The sequence below is a fragment of the Gossypium hirsutum genome, chromosome A13 (genome assembly GCF_007990345.1).
Source record: "Gossypium hirsutum isolate 1008001.06 chromosome A13, Gossypium_hirsutum_v2.1, whole genome shotgun sequence".
Taxonomy (NCBI): domain Eukaryota; kingdom Viridiplantae; phylum Streptophyta; class Magnoliopsida; order Malvales; family Malvaceae; genus Gossypium; species Gossypium hirsutum.
The window spans coordinates 69,830,632-69,853,641 of NC_053436.1; the positions used below are offsets into that span (position 1 = coordinate 69,830,632).

Below are 23,010 nucleotides of genomic sequence, written 5' to 3' on the forward strand. Positions count from 1 at the left end.
ACTTATTATTAACTCATATACTAAAATATGGTGAATAAATAATAATCTTACCAAACGTACCATAAATGAAATAAAAATAATAAATTTTAGTTAAGATATTAATTTTTATTTAAATTTTATATAAAAAATATACCAGTCATATTTTATTAAATGAAATGAAATTTTAATAAATAGAATTACATTTATTAATTTTATTAAATATATCATCCAAACCTCACTAATTAATAATATTTTAAACATATAACAACTTTTTAATTTGAATATTTTAAAAGTCAAATTAATATGATCTGGAGGCATCCATGGACCGAACTAAATTAGGCTGAGCCCGATTCCAAAATATTTTTCAAGCCCAAGCTCATTTTTGAGCCAACCCAACCCACCCAAAAACCCATTTTACTATTCAAAAATTAATAAAATATTAAAAATATTTTAAGTTGCTATTTTATATATTTTATGATTAAAATTTTTATTTAAAAGTATTTTTTATTATTTAAATTAAATTCAGGCAAAATTAAGTCAGCCCGAAGTACAAAAATCCTTGTTCAAGCCTAGCCCAAGTCAAGTCTAATATAATCTAAACTAAATTTGGAATGTTGTTATAGATGTGTAACAACCAGGTTTCTATAACCTTCAAAATTTTGATAAACAAATAGAGTTGTTATAAAGAAAGTTGAATGTAGCAAAATTTAACTATTATCATTTGAATCAAGACTAAATTTTCTAAGTACATAAACAAAAAATGATCAAATGAAAGTGTAAACACTAAATCCACAATTTCAACATATAAGTGTAAACAACACGCTCATGCTTGTAACTAATCAAGTTTGACTCGAAAAAAACACTCAAATTCTATTGACTAATTATCAAGTCGAACTCAAGCTCAAGCTATTTATTGGTTCAAATTTAAACATTATAATACTTAATTTGAATTACTTACGAAATTAATCTGAGCTTTTAAGTACAAAAAATAATAAACAAACTTAACCAAATACTCAGCCTTAAGTTCGATTATGCTCGAACTCAAAGATTTCAGAGTATTGACTTTTGACTTTTGAATTTTGAATTTGAGTGTCTGACAAAAACTTTTATCCGAGTGGGGCAAGTTTTCATTTAATTTGATAAAAATTGATTATATTATACTCATCAGACCCAACAGATTGCTGAGCCCATCCATCAAACTTCTTGGATGTCACATAGCAATTCCTCTTGTGATCAATGATGCATTCACTATTTGCACGTATATTGCAAATGTCAGTAGTGTAATTGACGAGCTATGAGAGCCATGTTAACAAAAATTAGGTCCCTAACCCTAACCCTAACCTCAAACAACAAAACGACAATGGCAAAAGCAGAAAAATGAGAGATACTAGAAGCTCATTCATCTTTCATTCTCTATCTGCCTGCCATGTATTGTATATCCATATAAATTTTCTTTCAACCACACATATGAACTCAATCAGGTACCTTTCTGCGGCAGTGTTTCGAATGCAGAAACAGTATTTTCAAACTTAATCCGAGGCAAAGGAGCACCACTTTGCTTTATAGCACAAGCCATTTTGTCCTCCAGAGGGCATCGTGCTTTCAGCATCGAAAAAACGTGATTGTTCAACCTCCTTGCTTTCTTCATTGCTTCTAACATGCTATCCCATCCCTTTTCAAATAGTAATGCCATTAAAGATTGACCAACCAAAAAGGCAGCAACAAGTTATACATGAACAATAAATGAGCATGTGTGAAAATAAATTCAGGTCATTTTGGCTACACAAGCCTCAGTGTATCACGTCACTCAAAACCACAATTGTAGTGATAATCCGTAGACTCATTTCTGAAATAGCTATTTAGTCTGGTCATAGAGCCCAGATCTCAACTCAAAATGAGTAGTAAGTACGGAGAAAATTGTGAATTTGGTTTTCAATATACATTAACAGACAAACCTTCGGTTAAAAGCAATCATGCAGAATAAGGAATTTTGGGTCCTGTACCTGGCCAGAATGAGGACTTTTATGCGTTTGCATGATTGATGCAGCTTCAACTTCCGCAACATTTAGGATTTGGTATGAAAAATCAAACAGCTCAAAATGCAGCTGTTGGCCGAGCAAGTATATAATGGTACAGCCTCCCCAAGCAACTGAATCCCCCAGCATATCATGATTGTTAGGCTGTAATTGAACAGACTGTTCTAGATATCCCTGTGGTTCAAGAAGAAAAAAAGTGTTAGTAGAAGGCAGTAAAGTCAATACATTTTTAAGGGTGAACAAGGTGTAATTTTGCTACTCCAGCTCTTCATTTTCCTTAAAGTACTTGCATATGGGTATAAATATTCCAATGTTGGTTTAGTGACAAGATCCTGCAAATATATGAAACTAACCAATCTAACATCTATATTTATCGGAAAAAAAAAATGCCCAAAAATCTAGAATTCAGAATAAAATTAACAGCGAGTCCTAAAGGCAAAAGACTATAAAAGCAATATTTTTTTACTTGGAAGATCAAATTACAGCTATTGGAATGATGTTTTGAAATTAAGCAATATCTAAAAACTGCTTGGGTTGAATGATCTCTACATTTTCCAGAAAAATTCAGTAGAATCTTCAAGATAAAATTGTGACTAGTTCATGATAAGGTTAACATCAGATATTGTTTTTTTCTAAATTATGGGATCATGGCAATCTATTTTATATTTTAGCAATAATGCAACTCAAATGGGAAACAAATAATTATCAAACAGACTTATACACATTTATCATAGATCCCTCTTAAAAGTTTCAGACCTTGAGAGATTATGAATTCACATGTTGAGATCAATCATGAAAGATATGGATATATTCATGTTAAGGGTTACAGAAAGTTGTTCCTTACAATTTGGAGGCCACTATATATACGATAGAAATCCTTTGAGGTTGTGATGTCAATGAACCCAGTCTTCGGGGCAGCACTCCATTTACTGCAATATTTATCTAAGGCTGCACTTGTAAATGCAAGGGCGTATTCTAATACACTTCCAGTATTTAAGTTAGCCTTGTACAGAAGATCTGCAGCACAAGGAAGATGCAAGAACCTTTAGAACGAGAAGCTAAAAGAAGAGTTTCACAAACCTGGATATGGCATAAACTTCTACAGGCAACATAGAGATAGATGCTAGAACTTATTCAAGAGTGAAATATTATTAACACACTTGCATCTTGCTATATATAACTGTTTGACCACCTATTCCACCTCGAATGCAGTCAACATGTTTCATTGAATAGTTAAGAGGTCTGGACTCTGGATTGGTTATTGTTAGGCATCCAACTCAGACCAATTTGCTTTAGATTATAACATCATAGGAACCCAGTACTTAACAGATGTGAGATAACATCACTTTACACTTTCTCTTACGTGTAGCTCACGGGACCTACATGTGGACAACCTCACCAGGGATCTTCAACCTCAGATGGGGTTAGGCAATAGAACAACATAACAAAACCTATGCTTTGATACCATGTTAAGCATCACACCTAAAATCAAGGCTCAACTTTAATATAATACCATAAGAAAACCCATCACTTAACAGACAGAATAATATCTCTTAAGAGTTACAAAAACAGTTTTCTTGATTTTCACTAAACTGTGTTAGAATTTTGCATGTTTTCCTATTTCAAAGAGACATGGGCACAAAATTGTACCTAGATTCAATTAATTGATAAATTTCTTTTGTTTAGCAAATGTTAAGTGGCCTTAATGAATCATCACAAATTTGGCCATAAACGAAAATCATAGGAATACTGAACTATAGGCACTACCTGCAGCTTCTGCCTGCTTTGACATTGTGTAAAAAGAGGCTGGATTTCGGCACCTAGGGTTTGACACAGTTGCAGCTGTAGCAGATTTGAAGAGGTTGACAACAGGACTCTCTCCAGCATTTTGTGAAAGCATTTGCCCATCTGCACCAGGAAGCAAGCCCAACCAAGGTGCTGTTTGCATGAAATGTGTGGTATCCAGCTCTCTCTATAGAGGAAGCTTGCAACAGTTAGATGCCAAAAACAACATGAGTTCCGATCAAATCAGAAACTGATGCAATGAGTTATTGATTATAATTGCGCACGCAACACCATATAAGATTGAACGTAATAAGATACAATATATCGATGTGTCCATCAGGTTTCTGATAGGCCCAGAAGATAAGGTAAGGAAGAAGACTTCACCACCCCATAAGTATACTGAAACATCATCTTATATATGCACACACGCTAGTATAGTGATACTAAAACATCCTTGAACTCATTTACTTCTATCTATCTCTAGAAAGGGCATGAACCAATCATATAACTGTCTTATACTTGAAATACCCAACAGGAACAAAGACTGAAGTATCATGAAACCACAAGTATATTCACAACTAAGTTGCACGATAAGTTAAAACTACATAAGTATACTGTGGCCTTCTATTTAGATTAGGCTTTGGCACCTATCAGGCTATTACAAATTTATTCTAGGCTAGATGCATTACTTTTAATAGTTATACTTTCATGCGAAAAAGTTAGCTATATCTTCAAGGATTTCTAGGTCATATTTATTCCCTGCAAGTAGTTGGGGTTAACACTCAATAATGAAGAATTCTGGAACTAACCAAAACAATATCAAGGAGCCCCATCCAATATAATACACTTCCAATCTCTTTTATTCCGCGAAGGACTTCTGCCTTGAGCTCTGATTTTGTTCCCCAGCTGAGTTGCTCTTTAACAAGCCTCATACATCCTAAACAGAGAGAAATTTGTATATAAGTGAATTGACAACACAAGATACCACTTACACCCATCTTTCCACCCGCTAAAAAGAATACAAAGATAATAAAGAGGCATATAAAAATTCAATACCATAAACAAGTCATGGCCAGATTTGAATCTTGAAATTTCTTTTTACAGCCTATCTAGCCAAGAATAATTAGCAGAAAGAGTACAGAGATAATAATGATGCATGTAAAAATTCAATACCATACACAAGACATGACTAGATTTGAATCCAGAAATTTCTGTTTACAGCCTAAGTAGTCCAAAAATAACTAGCAGTGCACAGTGATCATCTGAACCTAGAATGAAATTAAACAACATTTTCTTAAAGAAAATTTATTTTTGACATGAAATGAGTTAAATTTATTTTTAACATGAATTGAGTTCTGTTCTGTAACCTTAAAGAAAATTTACACATTTCCCATCAGTGGTATTCTGGCTTAGCACTGAAGTTCAGGGACAGGAATAAAGAAAAGTCCACCAAATCATTTCGTGAAACACAATAAAGGTCACCAAAATCGCTTTGTTTACTTGCTCTAAGTGATAAAAACTCCTATGATTGCTCATTAAAAATGCATATCTTGCGACACTTCTTCGAAAGCTTCTCTACTTGGCATCAATAACCATTTCAGAAAATCAACACATTAATAAGTTGCTTCAACTTTATAAAAATGTTCTTAAATATACCACACATCTGTATTTTTGTAATTGAATGAAAATAAACAATTTCGCATGTAAACCCAAACACCACTCTCTGGCATCCATAACTTCACTGCAATCAGATGAAAAGTTATAATTATTTTATCAATTGAGGCTTAGCATTTTGATGCTGCATAAAAGAAGTACCCTATGCTATTACATGAGGAACAATGATATAAAAAGGAGTATTCTTTCAATACCATTTGCATACAATCAATATATTCAGGAAGAAGTATGCCAGAAGGAAAAGATAAATAACACCAGCTTCTACCTGTCACACCCCCATCAAAAGGAAGAAGTCCAATAGATTTAGGCAGTGTTTCTTGCAAGCCTGTGATCATAGGCTCAAGTGTAGCAATCTGAAACATCCAGTGAATCAAATGTTACTTAACTTCCACTAAGCGTGCAAACAGTATATGATATATTTGGAGGCTCAAGATTAAAACATGCAAGGATTGGAATAAATTATCATTACAGACATCTTGACAGTCAATAATGCTTCAAATATGAAGTATAAAGATTCAAAAGAAGGCATAAAGCCATTCGAGTATAATGCTGAACGTTAATAAGTTAAAAAATTTAAGCTCTGATCACTGCAAAAGAAGTAGAACTTCAGCAAATAATGCATACATACCTTGTTTGATATATGATCTAGTAGTGCTCGGATAAGCCATGGCAAGGACCTTGATCCTAGAAGTTTAACAAGAGAAATCATGTGTGGAATCCCAAAAAAGCCACTATGCAAACGCGCAAAGCTTTGATGTGCAGAATTTAAATCCTGCAATTACCGTAAAAGGGAAGACTGTAAATATAAGCCAAAATGTTTTAACACTCTATTTGCTGATATGCCAGCCCCAGCAAAGAGGAAAATAGTTCACCAAAGTTCAGTTGCTTTTGCAATGAACATTAAAAAGCTCACAAATGTAGAACCAAGCAAAACAGCAATCAATAATAGCTTCTTACTTGAGTACCACAGTAGAAGTTTGGCTTGGCATGTGGAACTGATGGCTTTTGAACAGGAACAAGAGGAACTTTTGAAGATCGAACGAATCGCTGAGTAGTATTGCAAAGGATAAAGTTTGGCAGGAAATCACTTTGCATCTCAGACCAAATCTAACAGACAGAAGTGGAAACCAAGCATTCAGTGACCAGTAATCCAAAAACTATGAGCTAAAGTTACACCAAAAGCTGGAAATTTCTGTTGAACCTGAGAAGCTAGTCGACTAGAAAATGACACAAGAGAAATGTTCTCCTGCATCTCATTCAACATGAGACTGAAGGAGTCTATTGAAAGATCCTTTGAAAGCAATTCATGGGAATGCTTTAATATGTCTATCAGCTTTTCTAATTCCTGCAATAAGAGATCATATTTGTCACTGGATTATGAAACACATAAAAAACCAAAAAGAAAAAAAGGTAACTACTTACCACTATGGCGCATAGATCCTGAGACTCAAAACGATCAAAAAGAAACTCAAGATTTTCTCTGAAGACTTTGTTCATCCGTTCAGCAATCAGACTTCTTAAATCAATAGTCCTCCCAAGTAACTGTACATTGCAAAAGTTGGCAACAATTGAGAGTATGAGACTAAGAGACAAATTGCATAAGTATTTTTAAATAAACAAAGAAAAAGACATGAACTATAACCCAAAATAATAACACAAGGAACCAGAAAATTCTGATGCAATATGCTTAAGATATTATAGAATGAATATCTTACAACATTGATCATAAAAGATGAGTTCCAGAAAGAAATGCCGAGAGTGCAAGAAAACAGGTATGGAAGGATGCTCCCCAAATTGATAGGAACCAGAAAATTCTGATGCAATATGCTTAAGATATTATAGAATGAATATCTTACAACATTGATCATAAAAGATGAGTTCCAGAAAGAAATGCCGAGAGTGCAAGAAAACAGGTATGGAAGGATGCTCCCCAAATTGATAGGAGTTCAAAGCATAGAAACCCAATCACTCTAGATGGTACTAATGGAACTAGTCAGGGAATGCTATCATAAACCAAAACTAAATGACATAAAATGACAACATTATGTTGATAAAAAAGAACTAGTAATCCAATCCAAAAGAAAAATGCATAAGATGCTAGTCAAAGACATCAAATATAGTGGTTTAACCACATAAACATCCAATTAAAAGATTTAAAATACTACTTCATCCACAAAAGTGTAAGTTTTCAATCTACAATATAAACCATAAACTAATTAAGAAGAATATAGAGAGGGAATCAGGAAAATAATTAAAGACCTGAGAAATAAGTTTGCATTTGAATTAACACACATCATTTCTAGAAGCCACTGATTAGTTTGGGAGACATCAAGATAAAACCATACAAGCCACTGTACTTAGACAAGATATGAATTTTTTTTATGGTAAGGTGTCTAATAAGCTAAAAAAAGGTAATTACATAGTTACCTTCACTCTAGTCATCTTTAGAAGTGAAGTAAACCGCATAGGCTGGATAGAATACTTTTCTCCATTATCCAAGGCAAAGAGGAATGAAGGATCAAGCAGTTCACTACAGAATGTGAGAAAAAGCCAAGTTGGCTTTAGTTTCAAAGTTCATTAGCACATACATATGTATATCGGGCAAAAAAACATACCTAGCAGACCAGCTCTTGTAATATGTGAAAATAGCTTCACATAATTTTGTAACAAATATATCGAAACAATGGTCCACCTATGGAAACAGCAAAAGATCCCAAAGGACGGTTGAATTGGTGTTTTATTTATTTCAGATGGATAAAGTTGATATAAGAAGAAGGATGTAGACATCCATGTTCACAGGGAATAGGCAAGAAGTCATTTTACCTCAGCCTCAATTTCATCATAAAGGAAGCGCTGCTTCAGCACAACCAGTGCATGCTGTGCTGAATCATTATATATGTCAAAAGGCATCAACACACTTTCAAGAAGACCAGCACTTTGGGACTCAAGCACATGATCCACCAGCATCCAAGGAAGGGAGCACTCTATTGGAAACTATAAATGGATAAGAAACAAGTTATCAATGAAAATCAAAGGGAACATTGAAATAAGAACCATAGGGGGAAATTCATTGAGGCTAAACTATATACATAATTAATCTGAAGCTCTATCAAGCCTAGAAAATATACTTGAGAAAATATTAATAGGCAAAAGCAGGGTGCACATGAAAAGTGTGTGCTTAAAATAGTAAAGATGGCGGTGGTAAATTGTAGATCACAATTCTTACAAAATTTGAAATTCCCATTAACAAATCTAGGAATATTCCAGACAACAAAAAGAAGGCACAGCAAAATGCTTTGTGCTTGCAGCAGCTCTAGAATAGAAAACTTGAAAAACAATGTACTTAGTGATCATTTCCAAGATGCTTTCGGCTTCTCCACAGCAGAAATCAAAATCATGTTTAACTAATTATTTATTTATTCATCCTTCTGCGGGGGAGGGGGGGCGCTCTTAAGATGCCAAAAATAATCAGCAGAATAGCATTTTGACAAGTTAGGCTGGTCCTCTCTGCTGTAACAAGAGCTTCATGTGCTAAAACGAATTCAAAAAGAAATAGGACAGACCATGTAATAAGCATTTTATTGTTATCTTTCTTACTTGAATGACACGAGAAGACTCCAGGTAAAATTCTCTAAACCACAAGAAACCAAGATCTGTCAGTGTTGCAATAGTTGCTGCAGAAAAAAAACATTACAATAAGATTAGAATAAACGAATTTATATACAACCATTTTCCATCTTGGTTAGAGTTATGAAACACAATGAGAGTAACACCAGAGTTTAGAAGAACCTATAAGAAATAGCAGCATCAACTCTATATACATGGGTGTTAAATGCGTCTAGACAAGCAATTCAACTTGACATAATGTGGTCCTACGAAAAGGACTCGTTCACATGAATTAAATCAAACAAGGTCATATAACTTAATTGGGGTTGCTACATAAATCCATTTCCTTCATTCTGCAAAACATTATTAACACGTGTAAGACAAAATGTCAATCCAGGTGCTCAATTTACTTCTCTTGGCTAATGCCAAAGATTTATCTTTTTCCACAATGACAAGGAAAGGCAAACATAGCTTTTCTTTTTTGCGATGCGATTATGGCAGAAACAGAAAGGCCAAATAAGTATGGTGTGTTAACAATGCCTGTAAAGTTATTATGAAAGAGGCATTGTTTAAAACCTTGGCAGGGAATCTATGTAAAAGGTACTATAATTGGAAGTTGAATGCTCTATTTGTTTTTCAGTTTTTGAAGAAACAAAAGGTTTGATGACACCATCCGTATTTATGGATATGGGGAACAGATAAATAGCAAAGAGGAACGACCAGAAACATGCAGCAAGGAAAGAGCAACATAGCTGAGGGCCGGTTTAGAATGAGGTCATGCTGATGCTCAACTAGGCTAAACAGCAAATTACAGTCCTGAAAACCTCTAGCATCAATTAAACCCATAGAAAAAACTACCTTCACAGATAATTCCAATGGATGGGTACAAACTTACTAATCTTCCCTCAAATAAGCCAGTCTCCAGAAACTGTAAAATGTACAAATGAAAGATATATATGCAAATATGTCTGCCTACCTATATATAGGTAAGCAGGTATCACATCAAGAGAAGTCTAAAATGAAGAAGCAAGTATGCATAGCAGCAGAAAACAAATCTACCCCCTAACCAATTAGAATAATTTTAACTCCAATTTGTAACTCAAAACTGAAGCAATTGCCAACATAGTGGTAAAAGCCAGCTACAAATACTTGAAAATGTTCTCTGCTATTAGAAATAGAGACATTGAAACAAAGAGGAGCTCAATGCAGATAAGTAAGAAGATACCTGAATAATCCAATATGTGCAAGAAGAAGCTTAGCTTGTAAAAGAATGTTTCCAACTGCTTCAAGTCATTAACAGGAATCTCAGACCCACTGTTACCAAAGAGGCCCCCAGGCTTCCTTAGATTACCACCAGAGACGACCTCATATATGAGAAACTGCAAGCAATGAACCTGAAATGGGGGGAAATTATGTCAAGGAGTGGTTTTTAACTTATGACAGCATGCATTTGCTATGTTATATTGTAAAAATTACAAAACATTTAATTTTATTCCAAAAGCTGCTTCCATACAAGAAATATCAATATACGATAAACTTGAACCAAGAACAAAAAGCTTTGGATTGAGCTATGTATTCATACTGAGCCAGTCACTTTCTGTAGCAGTACTGCTACTCTTTGATTGGAATTTTTTCCAAGAGGAGGAAAATTGGTCCACAAAAGAATCCACACTTCCAAAGAAAATGAATTCGCCATACTTATGATTCTTTACATTACACTAACGTGTCCAGGATGAAATTTGTTGGCACTTTGAAACATTATGGGCATGAGACACTTTATTCATATACAAAGGGTATTAAGATGTTTAATTCCAACGATGTGGAACAAATATATATACACCAAGTATAAATGCTACAATATAGTGCAAAGGAGAGGGCTCGCAAAACCAAATAATCACAGCATGCATAAAAGAACTTGTAGGGAAGAAACCTGAGCTGTTGTAGGTGCCACTGGCCTTGGATAAAAGAAGTTCCCTCTACTTTCATCACCTCCATGTTGTAAAGACTGAAACTCGGAGTCAGGCTTGTTTGTGTTTGCCATCCAGTCTGCTGAAAGGGTCCGCATATCGGAGAGAATCCTGGAGAAAAGCAATTGAATAGATAACATAAGCAGTTGCCAAATATTATTTGGAAAATTTACACTAGTTTATAAGCATATTTATCGAGTGAACACTTCATGATTTCCATGTGAATGTTCTGATAGAACAAAATATTGATATGCCTTCCTTGAGAAGATCACTGATCCCAAGGGAGAGGGGGTTAACATGTTAAGCTTCCTCAATTTTGAAGATACAAATGTAGTAATATAGGTTTATATTTGTCAGACTTCAGTTTCCTAATTAAAGAATATTTGAGTGTATCAAATAGGATTCTGTAAATATTTTATGCCTAACTTTAAGGCTGTTTTTAGGTACAGCATCCCTAGAATTAGTCTGTTTCCTAGTGTGAAGTTTCCTAAGTTAGGCTCACTATGTGTATAAATATTTATATAATTTCTTGTGAAAAATATAATCAAAATAGCCTGTTTTTAACATGGTATCAGAGCTTTTTTAACCCGATTTTTGGGATTTTTTTTTTGTCTGGCGATTTTTTTTCTTGACTCCCAACCAGCCCTCAAGCCTATAGAATTTGTTCAAACGAAACATGACTGAAACTGTCAATATCAGTAACACTGGGGATGTCTCAGAAGTTTCTATGAACAACTCAAACCCAACAAATGAGTTTCAGAACATCCAAGTAGTCTACAGGCTAAATGGGAAAAATTACCTGAAGTGGTCTCAACTGGTTCGTACGTTCTTGAAGGAAAGAGGAAAGCTGAGTCACTTACTCGAAACTAGACCTAAAGAAGGAGACCCTAAGTTTGATGCTTGGGATGAACAAGACTCTATGGTAATGTCTTGCTTATGAAACTCTATAATGCCAGAAATCAGTGATACATGCATGTTTCTTAACACATCCAAAAACTATGGGAAGCTGTGAAGAAGACTTATTCTAAAGTTCGAGATGCTGCTCAAATCTATGAAATCAAGACTAAGATTTCATCCACCAAGCAAGGAAGTCGATCAATCACGGAGTATTCCAATCTGTTGCAAAGTTTATGGCAAGAGATGGATCATTGCCAGTGCATTCAGATGAAGTGCAGCGAAGATGCAGCACTCCTGAAAAGGTTCGTTGAAAAGAATCGAATTTATGATTTTCTTGCTGGACTAAATGTTGAGTTTGATGCAATAAGAGTTCAAATACTTGGAAAAGAGGAACTACCATCACTAAATGAGACAATTGCAATTGTTCGTGTTGAGGAAGGAAGAAGAGGAGTTATGGTTGAGAACAGTCAAGTGGATAGTTCAGCCTTGGTTACAAAAGTTGTAAGTTAGAGGAGATTTAGCCTGGAGCAGCCAACTAGTGAAGATAATAGACAGACAGAACGTACAAAGCCTATTAACAGGGATTCCGTATGGTGCACCTATTGTAAAAAGGCCCGTCACACTAAAGAAAGATGCTGGAAACTCCATGGGAAGCCACAGACAACAAACAAAAATTTTTCAGAAAAAGGTGGACAACCAAAGGGACAAGGGCGAGCAAATATAGCAAGGCAGCTGGATGGAAAAAATAATTCTCAGGAATCACCTGTTGAATTCAATAAAGAAGAAATTGAAAAGTTAAAAAATTTGCTGGGATCATTGGAAAAATCTTCTTCAACAGGTACTTGTAGTTTGGCTTTTTCAGGTATATCCTCTTCTCAAGATTCTAAAGTCTCGGATACAGATACCAAAAGTTCTTGGGTCATTGACTCAGGAGCTACGAACCACATGACCCACTCCTCACAAAAATTTGTTTCATATACACCTTGTCCTAGTAGTAGAAAAATAATAGTAGCTGATGGTTCTGTGATCACAGTGGCTGGTCAGGGTAACATTGTTATAAACAAAACCCTTACTCTTAAAAATGTCTCATGTTCCAAAATTATTTACCAATCTTTTATCCATTCAAAGAATAACCAAAGACTCTAACTGTAAGGTGGTTTTCTATCACAATCGATGTCTTTTTCAGGAACAGAATACGAGGAGGATGATTGGACATGCTAAGGAAGTAAATGGCCTATACTATCTTGAAGAATCCAGTGAAGAAGTTAGTGCTCTAAATTCCTCACCTTTATCTTTCATATATGAATCTATTAAAACCAATAAAGACCAAATTTGGCTCTATCACCTTCGCCTTGGCCATCCATCGTTTAGAGTCCTTAAAATTATGTTTCCTTTATTGTTCAAAGGATTAACTGTTGAAAAATTTCATTGTGATATTTGTGAACTTGCAAAACATAAACGTACCTCTTTTCCAGTAAGCAATAAAAGAACATCCAATCCTTTTACTCTTATTCATAACGAAGTTTGAGGGCCATCCACTATTTCAAATATTTTTGGGGCTCGGTGGTTTGTATCCTTTATTGATGATTGTACTCGTGTGTCTTGGATATTTCTTTTAAAACAAAAATCTGATGTAAGGTCTGTCTTTCCAACCTTTTACAACATGATCAAAACACAATTTGGAGTTGAAATAAAAGGTTTAGGTCAGACAATGCCAAGGATTATTTCAATCAATTTCTCTCAACATATTTCCAAGAAAGAGGCATTATACATGAGTCATCTTGTGTTAGTACACCCCAACAAAATGGTGTTGCCGAAAGAAAAAATGGTCACATTTTAGCTATTACAAGAGCCCTTTTGTTCCAAAAAAATGTCCCTAAACAATACTGGGGGAGGCTGTTTTAACTGTTACTCATTTGATAAATAGATTGCCTACAAAGGTCCTTGAATCTCAAAGTCCTATGCAAGTTCTAGCAAAATTCTTTCCTGATTTCAATACTTCAAGTAACCTTACTCCCAAAATATTTGGCTCTGTTGCCTTTGTACATGTTCATTCTCAAAATAGAGGAAAATTTGATCCACGAGCTGTCAAGTGTGTCTTTCTTGATTATTCTTCCACTCAAAAGCGGTACAAATGCTATCATCCAGCCACAAAAATTTTTTTTGTAATAGCGGATGTTACTTTTGCAGAACAAGATAATTTCTTCACTCGTCCTTATCTTCAGGGGGAGATCTTATTCACAGAAGATAAGGACAAAGAATTCTTTCTTCTTGACATTCCAGCTCCTGTCCAGCAACCAAACACTCACATTCCAGCTCCTGTCCAGCAACCAAACACTCCCATTCCAGCTCCTGTCCAGCAACCAACCACTCCCACTCAGTCCTTGCCTGCTAACCAACCTGCCCGACTTGAAACAATGGCCCCTATACAACCTGAAACAGAGACTAATACACCCAAATCACCAAGAGGAATTCAGGACACTACTCGTCCTTTACTGGTTTACTCAAGGAAGAAAGCACCGGTGCAAGTTCAATCATCTTCTCCTATACGACCTGAGGTAATTGCTGAACCTCCTTTGAATTCTAATACTGCAAATTTAGATGATTTTCCCATTGCTATTAGAAAGAGGACTAGAGCCTGAACAAAACATCCCTTGTACCTATTCATGTCTTACAAAAACTTGTCCCATAACCACAAAGCCTTTCTTACTAGCCTAAATTCTATTTCCATTCCCAAAATTGTATTCGAGGCATTAGAAGATGAGAATTGGAAAAATGCCATGAAAGTTGAAATGGAAGCTCTTGAAAAAAATAAGACATGGGACTTAGTGAAATTACCGAGAGGAAAGAAACCAGTGGGATGTCGCTAGGTGTACACAGTGAAATATAAGTCAGATGGTTCTTTGGAGAGGTACAAAGCAAGATTGGTTGCTAAAGGGTACACTCAAATGTATGGAATAGACTACCTTGAGACATTTGCCCCTGTTGCAAAGATGAACACTGTAAGAGTGTTGTTGTCACTAGCTGCCAACCGAGGCTGGAAATTACAGCAATTTGACATCAAAAATGCCTTTTTACACAGTGATCTTGAGGAGGAAGTCTGTATAGATGTTCCTCCAGGATTCGATCCAAATACAGGACAGGTAGTTTGCAGACTAAAAAAGGCTTTGTATGGACTAAAACAGTCCCCGAGGGCTTGGTTTGGAAGATTTACCAACGTAATGCTCAGGGTGGGGTATAAACAGAGTCAAGGAGATCACACTCTGTTCATAAAACACTCATCTTCAGAGGGAGTGACTGCTTTATTAGTCTATGTTGATGACATTATAGTGACTGGTGATGATCTAGAAGGAATGGAGAATTTAAAGAAATGTCTAGTAAAAGAATTCGAAGTCAAAGAGCTCGGTAAGTTAAAATATTTCCTTGGTATTGAAGTGGCACACTCTGGGGAAGGAATATTCATATCCCAGCAAAAATACATAGTTGATTTGTTGACAGAGATGGGCAAGTTGGGCTGTAAACCAGCAGAGACACCCATAAAGGTGAACCACAGACTTGGAAATGCACTAGAAGATGCAGCAGTTGATAAAAGGTCATATCAAAGACTTGTGGGGAAGCTCATTTACTTGTCTCATACCAGACCAGATATTGCCTATGCAGTAGGTGTTGTAAGTCAATTTATGCACAATCCCAAAGAATCACATCTTAGAGCCGTATATCAGATTCTACAGTACTTAAAAGGGCACGCCAGGCAAAGGAATCTTATTTAAAAAAAAGGGAGAATTTAACCCTTGAAGCCTATACTGATACAGATTATACAGGATCTATGGTTGATAGAAGATCAACCTCGGGCTATTGCACTTTCCTAGGAGGCAACCTTGTGACTTGGAGGAGTAAAAAATAAAATGTTGTGGCTAGATCTAGTGCAGAAGCTGAATTTAGGGCGATGGCTCTTGGAGTTTGTGAGTTGTTATGGCCAAAAATTATTTTGGAAGATTTGAAGATCAAGTGGGAAGGTCCAATGAAGTTGTATTGCGATAATAAGTCTGCTATCAATATTGCACATAATCCAGTTCAACATGATCGAACGAAGCACGTTGAGGTTGACAGACATTTTATAAAGGAAAAACTGGACAGTGGCTTAATTTGCACTCCATTTGTGTCCACTGATGGACAACTAGCAGACATACTTACCAAAGGATTGTCTAGGAAGTTGTTTCAGAAATTAGTCAGCAAGCTGAGAATGGATGATATCCACTTCCCAGCTTGAGGGGGAGTGTCAGACTTCAGTTTCCTAATTAAGGAATATTTAAGTGTATCAAATAAGATTCTGTAAATATTTTATCCCTAACTTTAAGGCTGTTTTTAGGTACAGCATCCCTAGAATTAGTTTGTTTCGTAGTGTAAAGTTTCCTAAGTTAGGCTCACTATGTGTATAAATATTTATGTAATTTCTTGTGAAAAATATAATCAAAATAGCCTGTTTTTAACAATATTTAATAAGCTTACTCAATTTTGAAGACGCAAATATATTAAGATAGGTTTATATTTAATGCTACCAGTATTGCAAGCATATGTTAGCCAAGAGTAAACAATAATTACATTTTATCTAATTACGAAACCTACAAATATAGTACATTTTCTCTATTGCTAAAGATGGCATAAGCCTTGGAATGACACAGCAACAAAATTAAAAAATAACATTAGCGGTGTTGAGATTCAAACAAAAAATTTTAAACTCAAGATACTAATTTAAAAGCACACCTTGACAGATCCTTTTTCTTTCTAAATGTAGTTCGCAACATGGTAGCTAATGTATTTTGAACAAAATCTTGGACTTCTGCATGTATTGTTTCCCACAAAGCATCAGCTATCAATGTATCAGATCGCTGCATCATTGATCCGACACTCTTTATGTAGCTAACAAGTTCAACAAGTGCTTTCCTTTCCTCTGCACTATAATTATATCGTACAACCTACAAGATAATTCCATTTCCATAAAAACTCTATCAAGCAAAATATGGACAGCAAAAGTTGGCAGGCATCTCAAACAAAGAACATATTAAGCTAGTTCTAGTTCATAAGGATTTTCCTTCAAGAAAACTTCTAAGAAACCATCTCAAGTGAGCACAGCAGCACTGAGCTTCAGCATATTAAAACTCAATGCCAGAAAAAAGATAAATGTTGCTAATAAAGCAGAAACTTAAAAGAGTTTCACATCTTAAACAGAACAAAGTAGAGGCTAGAAAACTTAATGTAAAAGTTAGGGAGCAATGATGCATTTTAAGCCAAGAACATTTTCTCCAAAAATAAAATACCTTCTCATAATCAGAATAAGATGATGATAACTCTTGTGATTCTGAAGGACCGACATCTTTGCATGGGCGAGAAAATTTCCATGCACATTGTTCCCAAACACGTGCAGTCCATCTACTCAATAGCTGGAAACCTTCAACAACCATATCATACATGTTTCCTTTAACTTCTTTGCACCACTCAACATCAGCACCATCAGTAGATTTCAGCAGCAAAAGCTGTACAAAAGAATTTGAAGAAAGGAACAATAATGGTTTAGAAACAGATAAAAAGGTTCAGCATATGATGAAAGGGAACTGAGGGACTCAGTTTGGAGAAGCACCTGATTCATTGCTGAGGCAAAACGGATAGAAAAATCATCATGCTCAGCACGGATGGCTCCAATGTGATTGACAATCAGATAATGCCTCTGATAAGTAATTGTGTCAAGGTTTTCCTAAGGCAAGAACTGAAAATTTTCCAATGAACAAGCTGATAGATATGGGACAAGACATTTCATAAGTTTTTAAACAGAAGACAGAGGTGGAATATTAATGTGATACGATCAACTGCATAGTTTAATGACCAAAATTCAACATTTATGACTTTAACTTATAGGCTTAGTCTAGTACCTCCTCAGCCACTGGAGTGGAGATAAATATAATCCCACATCTATTAAGTTGGGGTGACCCAGACTCATAAATATGAAAATGATCCCTTTACCTATCACCAGTTGTTTTAGGTTAGATTCCAATCTAAAAATTCAATAATGTACCAGAGCAGGCACAGCTTCTGTAGTGTCTTTCATTTGTTATGGATCAGAACAAAGACTAATTGCAATGAGGGTTTTGCAAACCACAACCTAATAATATTTTATAAAAGTGCAAGGATATTCTTGTGCTTCTCGGGGTGGGAGTTCATGAGGTGATGGAAGAGTGAGAAGACGAGTTTGGCTGGAAAATTTTTGGAAGTAATTTGACAATTCTTTCAAAATTGCAGTTGGCGAAAGATGAAGATCTGGGAATGCAGGAATTACTGGATCATTCTGCACAAGAAATGGAAGCTATTAATTCAACTGTGCCAACTTGTTAATAAATATACAAGGACAAAAAGATGTACTAAATGATTCTGCTTCCCATATGGCATTTTAGGCCATCAGTGGAGACAATACCTTAAATATATTGATCAGTCTATTTATTTTCACCCTCTTATACAGTGATTCACTATCTTTCTCTGATGATGTTGCCATGACAACAAGAACAGGCAACACTCGCAGAAGCATGTGTCGCTCAGGAAACAGAAGAGCAAAATCCAGTTCCAATGACTCAACAGCAAAGACTATAAGAACCTGAAGGATATCCTCTACACTAAATTCAGTCAAGGACCTCAATAATCATTAAAAATAATTGTGCAAAAGAAAAATTAAAAAGAACGTCACATGGATTATAGAAAAAGGCATACTATTTTCCTCAAAAACTTGGCTACAAAATAAACATTTGTCGAAGAAGGTTCAACCTGGATGTCAAACATTGTTCTTTTAAGGCCACATGCAGGGATACAATAATAGAGACTAAATTCACCAAAAACTTGCATCAAATAGGATACTTGTTCACACGGAACATCTCCACGTGCAAGTTCAATAAAATAGCCCACCTTGTGCTTAAAAAAATCTGTAAAAATAACACAATAAAGGAAACAGTTATCATAATGAAAATGGTAAGCAAAAATAATGTTTCTAAACAATCATCATTGATGAAAACAAAGAACCACCTGTAAATCATCCAATTCCTCCCTCATAGAATCAGTATCTGGCCACTGAATGCTGACTTGTGTGAATGTCCTGTTGAAGTGGGAAGATGTCAGAAAACGTTTTTAAAATATCTGTGAAGGAGATTGCCCAATATTAAAATCAATTCTAAAGATTTCTGGAATACCAGCAATAAAACAAATTTTAAAACCACGAAATAGTGAATTTGAACTTTGATAATCAACCAGAAACTTTGAACTTAAAAATATCTTAAATCGCAAAAGAACCATATCCAATATACTAAATGAGTTTTCATGAAAAAAAAAGTTGCAGAACCATTCAGTGTATGGTATTTCCGACAGAGATTCAAATAAAAGTTATCAGCAAATAGGCAAGGGTCCTACGCAAGGCTTAGTTACATGTTTTCCGCTTGTTTACATTTTATAAGCTTTTGGTTCTCCAGGTTTTGATTCAGCACTTATTGGTTTTCACTCTTACAATCTGAAGCGAAGTAATTACATACCATTTGAAAATATTCATTTCAATGTATCTATAAGCTGCATTTCTACAAATGTCTGAGTGAAACAATTTAAGGAACCTGACTTCTCATCCCTAGACCTTCTCTATTCTGATTTCCTCATATTTTGACAACTTCAAAAACAAATTTAATATTCTGCTTAAATCAAACCACTCCAAAAGCCCCTGAAATACACTTAAATATACAATCCCTTCCCTAAAATCTGATTGATGATAACCCATGTGGCATCTAACCTGATACTAGATTGCTACACTTCTAAACATTCTACTCAAGTTAAGAAAGCCTAAACCAGTATGAAGTTCATTTTACAATCTAAGAGAGAAACACAACCCAAATATGGCAACATGCAATAACTAAAAATCATTCTTACCTCTTGTACCAAGAGAAATCATTAGGTATGCTTGCTTTAGCATTTTTGAGATGATCAAGTTGCACCAAAACATCAAGTAACTTTAACATGGACCTGAAGAAAATAAAAGACAAATCATAATTAAGGCATCTAATAAGAACAGTTTATTCTAATATCAACACTTAAATCATAACAAGAAGGTTGTATATTATTATATTAGTAGTACGCTATGTTGATCACGGAAAAACAAACAAGACAAGGTCCTCAAAGGAAAAATAAATAAATAAAATAAAAAGGAGAAACCATCACAACACACCAGAGGTGAGTTATTGTAGGGCCATTAATTCGTCGCTCAGGCCTAGAAAAGCGTTGCATATCAGCAGCAAGCTGTGTTACAAATTAACAGTTATAAGAGAAAAACACAACCTTGAGGGAAAAAGAAAAAATATCGAGGAGGAAAAATATCTGTATCGTTACTTTAGTCGCAGCTGATGCTTGCCATCGCTGTATTTCACGCAACCGACTCATCTCCAAGTCCAGAACTTGATATGTTTCTAGATATAAGTCAGCTTGACTATGCTTCATAGATTCAGGAAGCTACAACATCATACACAACAAGGGATGAATTGCATAAGAGAATTAAATTCCAAAAGTACTGTGCTTTTCTCATTAAAAGAAGCAGATTAAAGGAACGTTTCTCATTATGATGTTAATTGGTATCATGACGATCACCTTAAAATAATTGAAGTAATTCTTTTTTGCCTCAACTAATGCTAAAATACCTGAGGAAGTGCTTTGACACAGCTGCGATATGTATAAAGCACTGATGCCATCTCCTTCCCATCCTGGATAAGTGTGTTCTGCCATGCCATCACATACAAGATCAGAGACAAAAACAAAACACTAAAAAGTTTATCAAAATTTTGCAATTAACTTTAGACTCTAACTAGCTTGGGCAAAAAATAAGTATTTATGCATATAAGCAAAAAGGAGAAAAAATAAAATAAATTGACATACAAGCTGATTGAGAGCTTTTGTGTCCTCTGTAAGAGACAAACGGTAAGCAGAAACATCACTATACTCTGAAAAAAAAAAAGGATCATCAGTAATGCAAGAAGAATTTTTAAGAAAATGCAACTAAGCTGAGAAAAACAATAAAAGAGAAATCAAGCAACGTCAATACTATAAGACCAACAAACAACCAATATCCTCTTTATTACTCCAAAAAGAGACCCGCAAGTCAAAGTTTCATGCAAATCAAAGTTCTAAAACCTCAAGTTCAAGTACTGCAATGAACATATATTCCATTTTTCAACTAAATCCAATGAAGAAAAAACCCTTAAATCATAAGAAAACACACACACACACACACACAGAAATACCAATTGGACTGATAGTTGATCCTCTTTCAGTTGAGACCAAAACTGCTGGTCCTTGTACTTCTGGTTGCTCATCCTAACAAAACAAAACAAAAAAATTAACCAATAATGCATGGTGAAAGTATTTTTTTTTCCAAATTTAAAAAAAAAAGCACTAGATGCATTTTCTCTAGAAATTGCAAAAAGTTAAATTTGATTTCTTCAAATTTTCTTCAAATATGGATAATTTACGTTTCTAAAAAACTACAATTTATAAAAATAAAATGCATTATAATTTCGTGAAAAAACAATAGAGGCCTTTTTGGAAACAAATTTTTAGAAATTAAATCAATTTCTTCGACCAAATTAATGAAAGCAAAGCTAAAAATGAAAAAAGAAGAAGAAGAAGAAGTTAATTATGAAGAAATTATTTACCTCTAGGGAGAATGTGGATAAAGCTGCAATGGCTTCTTCAACTGGAACTGCTGCCATTTTCAAACAAATTGTTTCAAAATTTCCCCCAAAAAATCCGTTCAAACATCTAAGCTTTTTCAGCCTTTTAAAATAAGAACATTTTTGAAGTGATTTCTTTTAAAATTTTATTATGGCTGTAAAAATGGGAACGTTCGATCCCCAGTGAGTCGGAATCTGGAAAGGGTGTCGAAAAGTGAGTTGAGGGCTCGAGCCTTCAACGATGCTTAATAGATGTGGAAGCTCATTTTCACTAGATTGGACACGACTTTATCTTTAAATTACGTCAATGCCATTATAAAATTTTTTTGCTGTAGGACTTGTCCGTCAATGTATCAAAATTGTAATCTTTTATATTTTAATAAAAAACATATAAGTTTAATTTTTTATTGATAAACTTAATAGTTTATATGATATTTATATTTCTACCATTAATATATGAAAAACACATTAATTGCATATCTAATTTTTTTTTTATTTCAAATTTTATTGATATATAAAAGAATCAATTTTTATTTGAGAAAATGAATGTCAATCTTAAATCTCTTACATGCAGGTTTTGTTTTTGAAAGAATTAAATTAATATTTAAAATCACATGCAAGATTTTGTGTTTTTATTATTTTATTCCATCTAATATTTGTTAAGGATAAATATTAAATTTATACATGAATTTTTATTTAGTAAATTATACACGTAAAACTTGAATTATAAAGAAATAAATATATACATTTATTTTCATATTAAATTAATATAATTATTTATCCATTCACGTAAAATGATGTCAATTTAAATATAGGAGTCACAAAATTAAAATTATTATGTTGTTGGTAGATAATCAAATTTAAGTTATATTAGACAAAATGGTTGAATTTTTGGTATGGTTAAAAATCAATTTATGTACATCATTTTCACCTTCTGTTATATTTTTCCACATTAGTCAATATTTAAATATAAAAGATAAAAACTGTAATTCTAGAAGAGTAGTTAGTTTCAACTTGATTCATAAAAGGACCATTTTTGTTGCTATAGCTTTGAGGTGAAGCATGGCTGAAAACTGGCTTCCACTAAGGAAAATTGGGTTCCCACTAATTGAGTTTGTGTGTGATTCAAGCAATAAATAAATAAACAGAAAAGAAATTATCTGGATTAAGTGTCACTAATAACAGCTTGTTTGACTTCCCACTTAGCTGACACCGCGATTTTTGTTTACATTTACAACCAAATAATATATTGCTTGGAGTCACAGTCAATTAATTACGACTTCAATTAGGTTCACAAGATTTAAACTTAAGTCAAAACATTTAGTA

General features: G+C 34.4%; 1 protein-coding gene across 2 annotated transcripts; it reads right to left on the reverse strand.

The window, feature by feature from the left end:
- Positions 1-1,083: 1,083 nt before the first annotated feature.
- On the reverse strand, positions 1,084-21,919 carry LOC107893827 (protein PIR). Of its 2 annotated transcripts, XM_016818932.2 has the most exons (30): positions 21,667-21,919; positions 21,256-21,328; positions 20,891-20,955; positions 20,656-20,733; positions 20,351-20,470; positions 20,190-20,260; positions 19,895-19,987; positions 19,010-19,079; positions 18,845-18,909; positions 18,411-18,606; positions 18,133-18,284; positions 17,583-17,676; positions 17,263-17,478; positions 16,709-16,920; positions 11,011-11,158; positions 10,306-10,474; positions 9,072-9,148; positions 8,298-8,468; positions 8,090-8,166; positions 7,902-8,004; positions 6,897-7,016; positions 6,676-6,819; positions 6,432-6,581; positions 6,103-6,246; positions 5,740-5,827; positions 4,610-4,737; positions 3,783-3,987; positions 2,860-3,032; positions 1,983-2,189; positions 1,084-1,651 (listed from the first exon to the last, which is right to left on the reverse strand). In XM_016818932.2, the coding sequence occupies exons 1-30, from the start codon at positions 21,721-21,723 to the stop codon at positions 1,457-1,459; spliced, it is 3,861 nt and encodes a 1,286-aa protein (XP_016674421.1). In that variant the 5' UTR covers positions 21,724-21,919; the 3' UTR covers positions 1,084-1,456. The 2 variants fall into 2 exon arrangements, with proteins under 2 accessions (XP_016674421.1, XP_016674422.1); XM_016818933.2 differs by lacking the exons at positions 1,084-1,651; positions 1,983-2,189; positions 2,860-3,032 and having other exon boundaries at positions 3,783-3,999.
- Between the last annotated feature and the right edge of the window lie 1,091 nt (positions 21,920-23,010).